The 15,241-nt window shown below is 44.8% G+C and overlaps 1 protein-coding gene across 1 annotated transcript in view; it reads right to left on the bottom strand.

Moving 5' to 3' along the window:
* The window catches only part of MAL2 (mal, T cell differentiation protein 2), a 67,855-nt gene that overhangs the window by 26,695 nt on the left and 25,919 nt on the right, over positions 1–15,241 (bottom strand). Inside the window, exon 2 of the mRNA XM_040433056.1 lies at positions 9,073–9,243. Coding sequence (XP_040288990.1) covers positions 9,073–9,243 — 171 coding nt within the window. The remainder of the gene's footprint in view (positions 1–9,072; positions 9,244–15,241) is intronic.

Here is a 15,241-nt window from a genome sequence, read left to right as displayed (position 1 = left end):
CAGAATGGGAGATAGGAGCGATAAAGGTAAAAGAAATACATTACTGAATTACAGCTCCCTTCATAAATGATTATTGTAAAGGATGTTGATGCAAATTGGAAAACCCATTTAAAGACACACTTCCTCAAGGTCTAATTTTGATAAATAGAAGAGGATTCTACCATAGGGGCTGAATACCATAGAGGCAGACCATGTAGCTGGAATGGAGCCTCATACAGAAGGGGCCCAACCCTGATTAATACTATCCCCTACTAAATGTGAAAGTCACCACACTGAGGGGCCCATCTGGATGTTGGTAACGGTGCCCACCACCATCTGTATACATCACTGGTCACAGCTATAGGCAGTTGCAAACACAGATCTCTCCCATAGCAACACTTGGTGCCCCCCTAATGAGATAGTATGACAAATCATGATTTTTTTTAAATAACTATAGGACGTTTTTAATAAAAAAAAAGAAAAAAGCCACCCTCCTCACCACTTTGCTTAACTTCTTTGGAAAAATATGCTCTATTAATATTGTGCTCTTTCTGAACACAATACCGTATTTTTCGCCCTATAAGACGCACTTTCCCCTCCCAAAAGTGGGGGAAATAGCAGTGCGTCTTATGGGGCGAATGCTGCATTTTGCAGAATTTTTTATCATACGCCACGCCGCCGTGCGGCGGGTGTATCAGCTGAGAGGGAGGAGGGGCTGGGGGCCAGCATCTGCTTTTATAATGACAGCGGGGCCCGTGCAGTGACTGTATTCTACTACACGGGCCCCGCTCACTGTATATAATCGTATCTGTAATTGTTAATGTATAAAAAATCTGGGTAATCAGCGCCTGTATTACTCACAAGCATTCATAAAGTGGGCGGCGCAAGGCGCATGATGTAGTGACTCACGCTGCCAGCGCCCGTCCTCCCGGCCTGCCTCTTCCCTCCTTTCTGCTACCGAGCGCTTGTAAGTAATACAGGCGCTGATTACCCAGAATTTTTATACATTAACAATTACAGATACGATTATATACAGTGAGCGGGGCCCGTGTAGTAGAATACAGTCACTGCACGGGCCCCGCTGTCATTATAAAACCAGATGCGACCCCCACTCCCTGTATTGGGGGTCATTCACACTACAGGGACACTGTTATGGAGGGGATCTGTGGATGACACATAGCATAAGATGCTATATATGTGTCATCCACAGATCCCCCCATAACAGTGTCATCCACAGATCCCCATAACAGTGCCATCCAGAGACTCCAATAAGAGCCATCCAGAGATCCCCCATAACAGTGTCACCCACAGATCCCCCATACCAGTGTCACTAACAGATCCCCCATAACAGTGTCACCCACAGATCCCCCATACCAGTGTCACTAACAGATCCCCCATAACAGTGTCACCCACAGATCCCCCATAACAGTGTCACCCACAGATCCCCCATAACAGTGCGCCAGCCATAGACCCCCATAACAGTGCGTCATCCACAGATTCCCATAATAGTGTCATCCACAGACCACCATTAGTTCAAAACCCACCAAAAGCACACCTTTTGGTTCAAAATATTTTTTTTCTTATTTTCCTCCTCAAAAACCTAGGTGCGTCTTATAGCGTGAAAAGTACGGTATTTCTCAATGTTTTTACATGCCCTGATAAATCTCCCCCGTACAGCTCTAAATCCTCTGATTCCTTTCACATAGTACATGATAAAGCTGTCTGCCTGCAACCACCACTAGGGGGAGCTCAGTGCAGAAGAATTTCTACAGTTACCATTGAACTTAAAGGGGGTATTCTGGTTATAGAAAGTTATTCATTATTCACAGGACAGATTGGTGGGGGTGCTACTACTGGGACCCCCACAGTTCACAAGAACGGGGGCCCCATACCCCGTGGAGCCCCCTGAAATTGATGTAGCAGCTGGTCGGAAAAGCAAGCCGCCACTCCATTCATTTCTATGGGAGCTCCAGAGGTAGCCAAGTACAGTGTTCTGAGACTGGTTGGGGTCCTAGTGGTAGGACCCCCATAGATCTGATCCTGTGGATGGGGGATAACTTTCTATAACCGGAATACCCCTTTATTGGAAGCTGTACCAAACTCTATGCACTGACCTCCGCCTAGTAGCGGTTGGCAGAAAATGCCTGGATTTATGTCAGGAACGTTCCAGAAAGTCCCCACCATACCGGTCCACGGCAGTTAGGTGGTCTGCCTCCATGGTAGGTATGCCACTGGCTGTAATGGGTGCAGAGGAAGCCTGATGCCCACGGCTCATCTGTAGTATTGAACTGCATATACAGAAGATATTACATATTGTATATAGCACACTGACTAATCAAATAGTGGACCACAGTGAACCAAACTCTACACTGCTCCACTGTCAGGACTACAGGCATAACCTGAAGCTTCTAGGCCCCAGTGCAAAAATCTGTACAGGCCCCCCACCCCCTACCGTAATGTGCTATTCAGGATACCGGTGTCTTCTTACATTATGTGGTAAAGGAGCCTTTCAGCCGCCTCAGGCCCAAGTGCAATTACTACTTCTGCATCCACCATAGCTAATTAGATAGGACCCTGCACAATTATTATTACACCGCAGGAGGTTAGAAATTCCAACAAGAATTCTTTAAAGGGGTTGTTGACCTTGGTGGACCTTTTCTACAAACCCCACAGCATGGCTGGAAATGCAGTGGTTCTCCTCAGCTAGGCTCCGGCTCCCTCGCTTTTCCACCAGCTCTGCAAGTCCTGGGTCTCCCCATTTCAACATCTGGTTTGACACCAGAGAGCTGCAGCAGGAAGGACACCCCCCTAAGCTTTGGTAGGGAGAGAGCTGCAGCGTTAAGGACACTCCCTGAGAAAGGACATGCCCCTTGAGCTGCCAGCTTGAAGTGAATCTAGCAGAGCAATTGGAGCAATGACTGGGTAGATCTCTGGATCCACTTGAGGTACAGGGTTGGTTCTAGCTTTGTTATATTATGTATATAATGTCTGATTTTCATTTTTTACATTAGTCATAGGATAACCCGTTGAAGATTACTATCATTTTTGCTAGACTATAACATGTAATCTTGCAGTAGGGAATTTAGTTATTCATGGAAATAAGGCAGGAAAACCACCTCGATAACCTTTACGTCCACTTGGCATAGGTTCTAGATGAAGGACACTGATAAGAGGCTATTTAGTATGAAGTCAACAGTGGTGAAAACAGGGCCCTAGAAGAACACGATCACACCGAACAGAGGCCCCAGGGGGAAAGCAAAGATCCCAGATCCTAATACAAAATCTGCAACAGGATCAACCCTACTAAACCCAGCATACTGCCTGTTAGGGTTGACCATGCTTAGTGAAATGAATCCGCTCTTGTTGAAATCTGTGGCCACTTTCTTGAGTTTATTGCATATGCTAATGAGAGATTCAGTGCACCAAGGGGTGGGCCTAGCCCCTCAGAGCACCACTTCACCCTGCCTGTCCTCCATAGTCACCTCCCCCCTGCCATCACTGTTTTCCTGGCTGGCCCTGTAAACCCGCACATTACATTTCAGTCCTTGGAGCCAAGATCGGAACTGCGCACGAGCTGATGATGTACGGATTTCACGGAAGTTATTCAGATATCATACATACCATATATTGAATAAAATATATTTTTTAATCTTTTTTTTTTTTTTTTACTTTATATTGCAGAATCCATTAAACAGTCATCAAAAACAGATTAAGCCCCATCGATCCCTCACCCCTTAAAGTGAGAGGGAATAAGCAATGTCAATTGTCCTGTCCATGACAGAAGTGATGTCCCCGTCCACCCTCCAGACAGGAATCTGTGACATCAGCGGAAGCAGGAAAACTTTCTTTAAAGTGAACCTGTCACATGGGAACTGCCATCCATTGAGCAGCAGGTCGGGCCTCATTCACATCTCCGTCAAGCAGATCCAGCTGCCTGATGTGGCACAAATGCCCGGTGTCGGATGGACAAAAAAACGCTGCGTGCAACATTTTTTTTCTGGCTGAAACCGGACATTTACCGATGGACCTCATTACAGTCAATGGGGATCCGGCGTTAACTAGACAATCCGGCAATTCTGGATCCGGCGAAATCCAGCAGGCTGTTCTCTGCTTGATGGAGATGTGAACGAGGCCATATAAACCAGGAGGAGCTGAGCAGACTGATGTGTGTAGTTTTGTGGGATAAGATTCAGTAGAACTTGTATTACAGGTTAAAAATTAGAATATCGTGCAAAGTTCATTTATTTCAGTAATGCAACTTAAAAGGTGAAACTAACATATGAGATAGGCCTCATGCACACGACCGTTTTTTTTTTTTAAGGTCTGCAAAAACGGGGTCCGTAGGTCCGTGATCCGTGACCGTTTTTTCGTCCGTGGGTCTTCCTTGATTTTTGGAGGATCCACAGACATGAAAAAAAAGTCGTTTTGGTGTCTGCCTGGCCGTGCAGAGCCAAACGGATCCATCCTGAATTACAATGCAAGTCAATGGGGACGGATCCGTTTGACGTTAACACAATATGGTGCAATTGCAAACGGATCCGTCCCGCATTGACTTTCAATGTAAAGTCAGGAGTCCCTTTTATACCATCGGATTTGAGTTAGATCGTGAAACTCAGATCCGACAGTATATTCTAACACAGAGGCGTTCCCATGGTGATGGGGGACGCTTCAGGTTAGAATATACTAAAAGAACTGTGTACATGACTGCCCCCTGCTGCCTGGCAGGTGCTGCCAGGCAGCAGGGGGCAGACCCCCCCTCCCCCCCTGTAGTCAACACATTGGTGGCCAGTGCGGCCGGCCCCCCCTCCCTCCCCTGTAGTTAACACATTGGTGGCCAGTGTGGCCTCCCCCCCCTCCCTCCCCTGTAGTTAACACATCGGTGGCCAGTACGGCCGGCCCCCCCTCCCTTCCCTGTAGTACTGTAGATTCATTGGTGGCCAGTGGGCTCCCCCTCCTAATTAAAATCCCCCCCCTATCATTGGTGGCAGCGGAGAGTACCGATCGGAGTCCCAGTTTAATCGCTGGGGCTCCAATCGGTAACCATGGCAACCAGGATGCTACTGCAGTCCTGGTTGCCATGGTTACTTAGCAATTTTTAGAAGCATTATACTTACCTGCGAGCCGCGATGTCTGTGACCGGCCGGGTGCTCCTCCTACTGGTAAGTGAAAGGTCTGTGCGGCGCATTGCTTATAGCACAGACCTGTCACTTACCAGTAGGAGGAGCGCCCGGCCGGTCACAGACATTGCAGCTAAGTATAATGCTTATAAAAATTGCTAAGTAACCATGGCAACGAGGACTGCAGTAGCGTCCTGGTTGCCATGGTTACCGATCGGAGCCCCAGCGATTAAACTGGGACTCCGATCGGTACTCTCCGCTACCACCAATGATAGGGGGGGAGATTTTAATTAGGAGGGGGAGGGAGGGGGGGCCCACTGGCCACCAATGAATCTACAGTACTACAGGGGAGGGAGGGGGGGGGGGGTCGGCCGCACTGGCCACCAATGTGTTAACTACAGGGGAGGGAGGGGGTGCTGCCCACACTGACCACCAATGTTTTAACTACAGGGGAGGGAGGGGGGGCGGCCGCACTGGCCACCAATGTGTTAACTACAGGGTAGGGAGGGGGGTACAAGGGAGGGAGGGGGGGCCCACTGGCCACCAATGAATTTAAAACTGGGGAGGGAGGGGGGTGTGCCCCCTCCTGCCTGGCAGCACATGATCTCTTACAGGAGGCTATGATACGCACAATTAACCCCTCCGGTGCAGTACCTGATGGGTTAATTGTGCGGATCACAGCCCCCTGTAAGAGATCGGGTGCTGCCAGGCAGCAGGGGGCAGTCATGTACACAGTTCAAAGTATATTCTAACTAGAAGCGTCCCCATCACTATGGGAAAGCCTCTGTGTTAGAATATACTGTCAGATCTGAGTTTTCACGAAGTGAAAACTCAGCTCTGAAAAAGCTTTTATGCAGACGGATCTGCGGATCCGTCTGTGTGAAAGTAGCCTACGGCCACAGACCACGGACGCGGATGCCAATCTTGTGTGCATCCGTGTTTTTTCACAAACCCATTGACTTGAATGGGTCCGTGAACCGTTGTCCGTCAAAAAAATAGGACAGGTCCTATTTTTTTGACCGACAGGAAACAAGGATCACGGATGCGGCTGCAAAACGGTGCATTTTCCGATTTTTCCACGGACCCATTGAAAGTCAATGGGTCCGCGAAAAAAACCGGAAAACGGCACAACGGCCACGGATGCACACAACGGTCGTGTGCATGAGGCCATAGACTCATTACATGCAAAGCGAGATATTTCAAGCCTTTATTTGTTATAATTTGGATGATTATGGCTTACCGTTTATGAAAACCCCAAAGTCACAATCTCAGGTCCCTTTGCTCAGGGGGTATGGATTAATTAGCTGACTAGAGTGTGACACTTTGAGCCTAGAATATTGAACCTTTTCACAAAATTCTAATTTTAAGCTGCATTACTGAAATAAATGAACTTTTGCACGATATTCAAATTTTTTCAGTTTCACCTGTATATTCATTTACATCTATAATCTTTCTAGGCTTAGGAGTCCAGCGGGCGGACCTATCAGTGATTGACAGCTTTGTGTACATATAAGGAAAGCTGTCAGTCACTGAGCAGGATCGCCCACTGGACTAACCCTAGAACGAGCAGGGATTTAAATAAAACAAATGCAACGTTTAATATCGATCTACTCACCTCTCACTATTTCATCCCATGCTGCATTTTTAACATGAGAGGTTCGCTTTAAAGAGGACCGTTCACCACTCCTGACATGCCTATTTTAATAGCTTCATGCATTTCCCATGTAATAATTCCGGAGCATCTATTCTTATTCGTATGTTGTACCATTCCTGTGTTATTTCTACTATAAATTATGAATGAATTGCTAGCAGTCTGCAGTAAGGGTACATAGGGGTGGAAACCAGTTGGAGGTGTGTACCTGCACAGACTCACTCTATCCAATCAGTGCTGCCATTTTCAGACTGTGCAGGTACACCCCCCCCCCCCCCCCCCAACTGGTTACCTCCCCTCTGTACCCTTACTGCAGACTGCTAGCAATTCATTCACAACTTCTAGTAGAAATAATAAAGAAATTAAGGAGAGGATGAATGGGGCCATTTATTGTGAGATTTTGAGCAACAACCTCCTTCCCTCAGTCAGAGCATTGAAGATGGGTCGTGGCTGGGTCTTCCAACATGACAACGACCCAAAGCACACAGCCAGGATAACCAAGGAGTGGCTCTGTAAGAAGCATATCAAGGTTCTGGAGTGGCCTAGCCAGTCTCCAGACCAAAATCCAATAGAACATCTTTGGAGGGAGCTGAAACTTCATGTTGCTCAGCAACAGCCCAGAAACCTGACAGATCTAGAGGAGATCTGTGTGGAGGAGTGGGCCAAAATCCCTGTTGCAGTGTGTGCAAACCTGGTCAAGAACAACAGGAAACGTTTGACCTCTGTAATTGCAAACAAAGGCTTCTGTACTAAATATTAACACTGATTTTCTCAGGTGTTCAAATACTTATGTTCAGCAGTGCAAGACAAATAAATTATTTAAAAATCAAACAATGTGATTTCCTGAATTTTCTGTCTCTCAGAGTGGGAATGCACCTACAATGTGAATTTCAGACCCCTCCATGATTCCTAAGTGGGAGAACTTGCAAAATCGCAGGGTGCTCAAATAGTTCTGTTCCTCACTGTATATTTATTAAAGGGGCATTCTGGTTTCAGAATAAAAAAAATTCATCAAATCCATGGTGTCTTTCAAGATCTTAAATAGGAAATGTCATTGTCCACACTGAGAATATGCAAATCTGTCCATGCGATGATGGCAGGCAAAGGTCTTGAAAAGTCAGCACTTCCGTAAACCAAGAATAAAATTTCTTCACTCAAACTTAAACTGTAACTGTTGTTCAGGTTTATTTTTCATATAATGTAGGAACGGGGATTTTAAACGGTTTTTGTTATATACTTTATTAGAGAAAGATGTTTCATTCTACTAGAAAACAGGTTGTGAAGAGTCTTCTTAGGAAAGCTCTAACTGCGTGTTGCTAAGGAGCGTCTGTCTTTAGTTCTGTTGAGTGCTGAAGACACCTGGGTGTAACATACAGAGGCTTCCAGCCTGCCTCCACCCCAGCCCCTGACTATGGACATGTTCCCTATCACTGCCCATCACCCTGCCTATCTGACTTGTTACACACAGATGTCTTCAGTGTTCAGTAAAACAATGAAGACTAAAGACAGCCTCCCCTTAGCAACACTCAGTTACCACTTTGCTACAAAGACTAAACCGAAACGAGACTTACACTTTAAATATCTATTGGGGATGGCATGAAACTCATACGGCTCCCCATGTCTGGATATTTGACAGTCACTCAAAGTGTACTTGGTTAATCTTAAGAAACACTCAAAGATGGTCCTTAGATCTGTTATCGAGGAGGTATTTGGGGAGGGAAAGAAGTGTGTCTACCCAAGTGACATAGAATAACATAGGAACTTCTCTAGATACTAGAGGAGACCATACACACTTGATGTATGTTGGCCAAACATGCCAATTTAATGAGTTCAGGAGCCTCTCGACACTCTCCTGATGGCAGATGTTGGAGAAGAGAAGGGTTGGGCATTTGGATTTATGCTTTTGTTTTCAGGGAGATATAGCAACAATGGATTTTTCCTGTCTTCCATTCACAACGAATGCTCGGCCATGTGATTGGGAGAGATAGCTGCAGGCCAAATGAGCGTTTAGCCAACAGTTATATCATGAGCTTTAGGTTAAAGCCTACATACAATAGCTGATGTTGAGGGGTCTGTGCTGGATAGGCTTGAGCTATGGCCTGCTACGTAAGTTATACGGCAACGTCTTAACCAAAACCCATCAGATGGGAAATTATTTTGTCTGCATTCAGGGCAGAGGAAACGTTGGTGTCTATGGATCAGTGCTGAAGTGTGTGTTGTAGATGTCTTGGATTAATTCAGCATCTCCATTTTGGTCAATAACAATGAGAACAGTTGGAGAAACTGAGGATTCTAGGTAATTTGAATATAAATCTTAAAACTTACCACAAAATTCCAGTTAGTAGGGATCGAATGTGCCAGACCACAGAGGAACACGCAAAGGTATATTAGGGAGCAGAAGAACGCTGTCACCGATACAAACATCACCCATCCTTGTACAACTGGCACCGGCACATTGGAGGCTGCCACCAAAATCCAAACGAGTCCTCCAAATATCTGTAAGAGATTAGCTAGAGTCAACAAAAGTAGTCATAAAAGAGAAATGCCATGTTATATAATACTACAAGTTCAAGAGAGACCTTCTGAGCAGTCATCCTGATCCTTCTTTACCCATGGTCAACCAATCTGTGACTCTCCAACTGCTGGAAATCTCCAACACCCAACGTACCCCAACAACAGCAGGCTAAAGGTTATATACTGATTAAACAAAGCCTCAAACATTTAGACTTGTGCAGCAAGCCCTGGATGGGGAGCGGAGAATATAAGTGGTAGTTGTGGCACTGAGAGGTGAAGTAGTAATTACGGCTCATGGTGGCAATCTGCCCTCTGGCGCTCTGTGCAGTGAATGGAGGGTTCACCCTTTCTTCCCTTGGGGAACACCATGGAATTGGGGCTCCTGTCTGATGGTAGCTGGGGTGCCTTTGATTGTAGATGTTTGGTCAGGGTGTAAGGCAGGACAGTGGATGCAGAGTCGAAGCAGTATGGAGACAATGATCAGGCCCGTGGGTTGCAATAAATAAAGTTTTATTACAGAGCAACAATTTCCACAATGACAGCGTACGGGCAACAGAGTGATAGCGGTAATAGTACTTCCAGTCCCTCTCTCTGTACTCTGTACTCTTTACAGTCTTTCCAAGTACTGTAACTATAGGCAGGCAATTAGTTTATCTCCTACTGCAGTTCCCGAACTGAGGGGTGCTGGAGCAATGAATGCCTCCCACAGCAGTAAGTTCTCTTGCCATAAACGGTCTTAAGGTACCTTTACAGTAGCCGATTATCGTGTAAATTATCGTAAAATTGAGCGAAAGGCCACGATTACCAAGCAGTGTAAAAGCAATGAACGATAGAGCGACAACCGACAATCAGTAGATTTCTTGTCGGTTCCATCATTTATGTGGGCACAAAAATCAACGTTGGACGTAAAAAATTTTATACGTGTAAAGAGGAATCGTCCTCTTCACGCCGCTCAAATTTCCGCTTTGTGTAAGTGCAACAGTCCACTTTACAAATGATGGAATATGTGATCGAAATTACGATTTTGTGAACGATAATTGGCCAGTCTAAAGGGCCATTGTTAAAATGTTCACTGCACCAAGAAACAATTTGTTTTTCGCTTAATCGGACCAACCATCGCCTCATGTAAAAGTACCTTTACTGGCGTTACCTGACCTTCTCAAGAGGTCTGTTCTCTTTCTCTGAGAGATACTTTAGTGTTAGAGCTGTTCTTTGCTAAACTGAAGTCTCAGAGAGGGCAGCTCTCTGGAACTTGAGGCCTTGTAGACAGAGCTTCTATTACACATGCCTGTCTTGCACTCCTCTAACTAACTGAACAGGGGATGGACCTGGGTTCATCCCCCTGACGACATAAATAATAAACAAATGTTAACCAATTAGTTGCTTGTAAATTGGCTGTGGGACTTGCATACTATTAGAAAAACAAGTATTTAACCATAAATCACAACACTTTCTTTAAATAACAGTAGGTTAATGAGTAGCAATAGTGAACCCTTTGCAGTGCCCTAGAGGGGTACTGCACTTGGCATCTACAAACAACCATTTTATTTCCCTTACTGATGCCTTGAGTGCAGGATACTATATGATTTATTAATGAGCTGCCATAAAGCAAAATTGGCTGTCCCCAGTGTGGTCCACACCATGGCTTGCCTTGCCCACTCTTATTCATGATGTACTGCTATACAGTGTACAAATAACCTTTCCATAAAGACAACACGGTGGCTCAGTGGTTAGCATTGTTGCCTTGCAGCGCTGGGGTACTGTATGTTCTCCCTTTTTTTGCATGGGTTTCCTCCGGGTACTCTGGTTTCCTCCAACAAATAGTTTATACCCCCTTCCATCTGTCCCCTACTTTTTGATAATTGACCAAATGTATGTGAGTTGTAATTAGTGGACAGATCAAAGTGAGACCGTTGGATCTGACCATACAGAGCTTATTTGTAGCCTTAAAGGGATTATCCGATCCCTATAATGACCCCCAGAATACCTGGGCCCCTCCTCTAGTGCACACTTATCCACTCACCGACACCCGGGTCACTCTAGATCCCTGCACGGCTGCTGCTTCTCCCCGTCGCGCGGATCAAACCATCTGGCGACGGGGGTAGCAGCCAATAGCAGGCCGCGACAGTGACCAGTCTCCCTAGCATCGTGGGTAACGCTAGGGGGGGGGGGGGGGTCATTTATTAAGACCGGCATTTTAGACGCTAAAACAGGCGTATAAAATTATAAATGAGATGGGCCTACCCCTTCCCTGCCACGCCCCCTTTTTTTATACCTGGAGTGCGCAGGGAAAGTTGCAGATTTTGGCGCATATAACCTTTGTGCCGCAATCTACTCAGAAATAAACAAAAAATAGTCAAATTTCTGTTAGTAAATGACCCCCTAGATCTCTTACAGCATGCGTCCAATGGTCCTGTGTGCATACAATTATAGGCCGAATTCATGAATATGTATGATTTTCTTAAAATCTTCAATAAATTGTCACATGACATGGGAGAAAAAACATTTAAATGAGTAACTGTTACTGTCTTATAAATATGTCACATTCTTATCTTTGTGGTGTATACAGATGAGACGTGAAGCTGTGTACCTATAAGGGAGGCATGTTTTTCTAAAAAGACATGTGCCTGTACATATGACTATGTCTCGCTAACAAAGCAGTTGTCCCGCATTTCTGTCATTCTTTGTTGTTAACAACATTCTGGTCTGACATGTAATAAATTATTGCAGAAAAAATATATACTGTAGTGAATATGCAAGAAAATGGGTAAAAATGCACCCAGCTATGTAGCAGAAGACCTGTCCAGCTATAATGACAAGCTATTTTTCAAAGTGACTGGTCGTACAACGTCTCTTTAGCCCCAACAATCCCTATATGAGAGACGGACGTGATGCACCATAACAGGTCCCTGCCCGGCCATGTAGAAACCTCTATGCACAAAAAGAACCAGTCACCGACAGAATAGATAAAAGGACAGTGTCCAGAACCATCTGTAGGAACAGTAATGGATCACTAATCCCCAAAATGCTGCCAGTATTTCTGTTTTTGGGTGTAAGAGGTCCACCAAAAAATAAATCCTTAATACAGACATGGGGGGGGATTTATCAAACTGGTGTAAAGTAGAAGTGGTTTAGTTGTCCATAGCAACCAATCAGATTTCTCCTTTCATTTTTCATAGCTCCATTAGAAAATTAAAGGTGGAATCCGATTGGTTGCTATGGGAAATAGAGTCAGTTCTACTTTACACAAGTTTGATAAATGGGATTGGTAAGGAGTAGGGATCGACCGATTATCGGTTTTACCGATATTATCGGCAGATATTCAGGATTTTGACAGTTATCGGTATCGGCATCTATTTTGCCGATATACCGATAACGTATTGGGAACACAGATCGCGCTGCTGACAGCGCTCTCCGTGTTCCCTCCGCAGCACAGGGGAGAAGGAAGCAGTGTCTCCCTCCCCCTGTGCTGCTGCTGCTGCTGCCGCCAATGAGAGGAGAGAAGACAAGAGGAGGGGAGGGGCTGTGGCCGCTGCGCCACCAATGATGTTGACTTACTCATTCATTCAAATTGAACAGGAGGCGGGAGCTGGCTGCAGATTTACATAGCCGGCTCCCGACCTCTATGAGCGGTAGCTGCGATCTGTGGTAGTTAACCCCTTAGGTGCCACGGATCGCAGCTACCGCTCATAGAGGTCGGGAGCCGGCTATGTGATTCTGCAGCCAGCTCCTGCCTCCTGTATATGAATAAATGAGAGATTTATGTTCATTGGTGGCGCAGTGTGGCCCCCTAAGCCCCCCAGTAATAATCATTGGTGGCGCAGTGCGCCCCCCACCCCAGTATTAAAAACATTGGTGGCGCAGTGCGCCCCCCCACCCAAGCCCCCTCAGTTTTAATCATTGGTGGCAGTGGCCACAGGATCCCCTCTCCCCTGCTCCTCCGATCGGAGCCCCAGCAGTGTAAGCCTGGGGCTCCGATCAGTTACCATGGCAGCCAGGACGCTATTGAAGCCCTGGCTGCCATGGTAAGCTCCATGCTGCTGTGTGCACAAAGCACAGAGCAGCAGGGACAGTGTGTGATCCTATTCACCCTGATAGAGATCTATCAGGGTGAATAGGAAAAGGGTTCTAGTCCCTAAGGGGGTTAGAAGTTAGTAAAAAATAAACACCAAAATATTAAGTATAAATAAAAAAGAAAGATTTACAAAAAAAAAAAAAAAATACACATTAACAATACAAATATTGATTTTCAGCAGATGTGTGTAGGAATTTTTTTTTTTCAAAAATGAAATTTCACAGAATATCGGTATAAATTATCGGTTATCGGCCTGAAAGTTCACAAATTATCGGTATCGGCCCTAAAAAAATCAATATCGGTCAATCCCAAGTAAGGAGCAACTCAATTATTGGAGATCCTCCAAATAAAATATGATGCCCCCATCACGATAAAGTAATGCAAATGGAAATAACATCTTTATGTGGCAGTTATAAAAAAAATGAAATTATGAAAATTAGGACCTTAAAAAAAATCCATCCACTAATAAATCCATATCTGGGATGTAGGGATTTGGGAAATATTCAAACAGGAAGGTAATCAATGGCCTTAATTTATTTGGGCAGTCATAACCAGTTTTTTTTTGGCGGGTCCTGAAGATGCAAGAACCACATGAGTGCTAAAATACAGGGGTTTAGGTCCCCTCCCTTGGCCACCATGGATGTAGAATTCTTGCTTTCGAGTATCCCACACGATGATGGATTAACTGCTTGCCAAGTATACCTGGAGGCAGGGTGGATAAAAATCAATGATTTTTTTTTTTTAATTAAAAAAAATCAGATTTTTTTTTATTTAAATCGGATTTTTGTTTATATAAAATGCTTTTTGAGGAAAATATATTACCATCCAAAGGTTATTCCATGATCAAATAAAGATTCGTTTTTTAATTATGTAGAATAAGGCTGTACGTAGACTCCCATATTGTTGAATGGATTAGGCAGCGGCTGAGGGACAGACAACAGAGGGTTGTAGTCCCTGGAGTATATTCAGACCATGGTCTTGTTACCAGTGGGGTACCTCAGGGATCTGTTCTGGGACCCATATTGTTTAATATCTTTATCAGCGAAATTGCAGAAGGCCTCGATGGTAAGGTGTGTCTTTTTGCTGATGACACAAAGATTTGTAACAGGGTTGATGTTCCTGGAGGGATACACCAAATGGAAAAGGATTTAGGAAAACTAGAGGAATGGTCAAAAATCTGGCAACTAAAATTTAATGTTGATAAGTGCAAGATAATGCACCTGGGACGTAAAAACCCAAGAGCAGAATATAAAATCAGTGATACAGTCCTAACCTCAGTATCTGAGGAAAGGGATTTAGGGATCATTATTTCAGAAGACTTAAAGGTAGGCAGACAATGTCATAGAGCAGCAGGAAATGCTAGCAGAATGCTTGGGTGTATAGGGAGAGGCATTACCAGTAGAAAGAGGGAGGTGCTCATGCCGCTCTACAGAGCACTAGGTGAGACCTCATTTGGAGTATTGTGCTCAGTACTGGAGACCATATCTCCAGAAGGATATTGATACTTTGGAGAGAGTTCAGAGAAGAGCTACTAAACTAGTACATGGATTGCAGGATAAAATTTACCAGGAAAGATTAAAGGACCTTAACATGTATAGCTTGGAAGAAAGATGAGACAGAGGGGATATGATAGAAACTTTTAAATACATAAAGGGAATCAACAAGGTAAAAGAGGAGAGAATATTTAAAAGAAGAAAAACTTCTACAAGAGGACATAGTTTTATATTAGAGGGGCAAAGGTTTAAAAGTAATATCAAGAAGTATTACTTTACTGAGAGAGTAGTGGATGCATGGAATAGCCTTCCTGCAGAAGTGGTAGCTGCAAATACAGTGAAGGAGTTTAAGCATGCATGGGATAGGCATAAGGTCATCCTTCATATAAGATAGGGCCATAGTATTCAGTAT

This window comes from Bufo bufo, chromosome 5, assembly GCF_905171765.1.
Source record: "Bufo bufo chromosome 5, aBufBuf1.1, whole genome shotgun sequence".
In the NCBI taxonomy this organism is placed as follows: Eukaryota; Metazoa; Chordata; class Amphibia; order Anura; family Bufonidae; genus Bufo; species Bufo bufo.
This window is presented reverse-complemented; position numbering and strand designations above follow the sequence as displayed.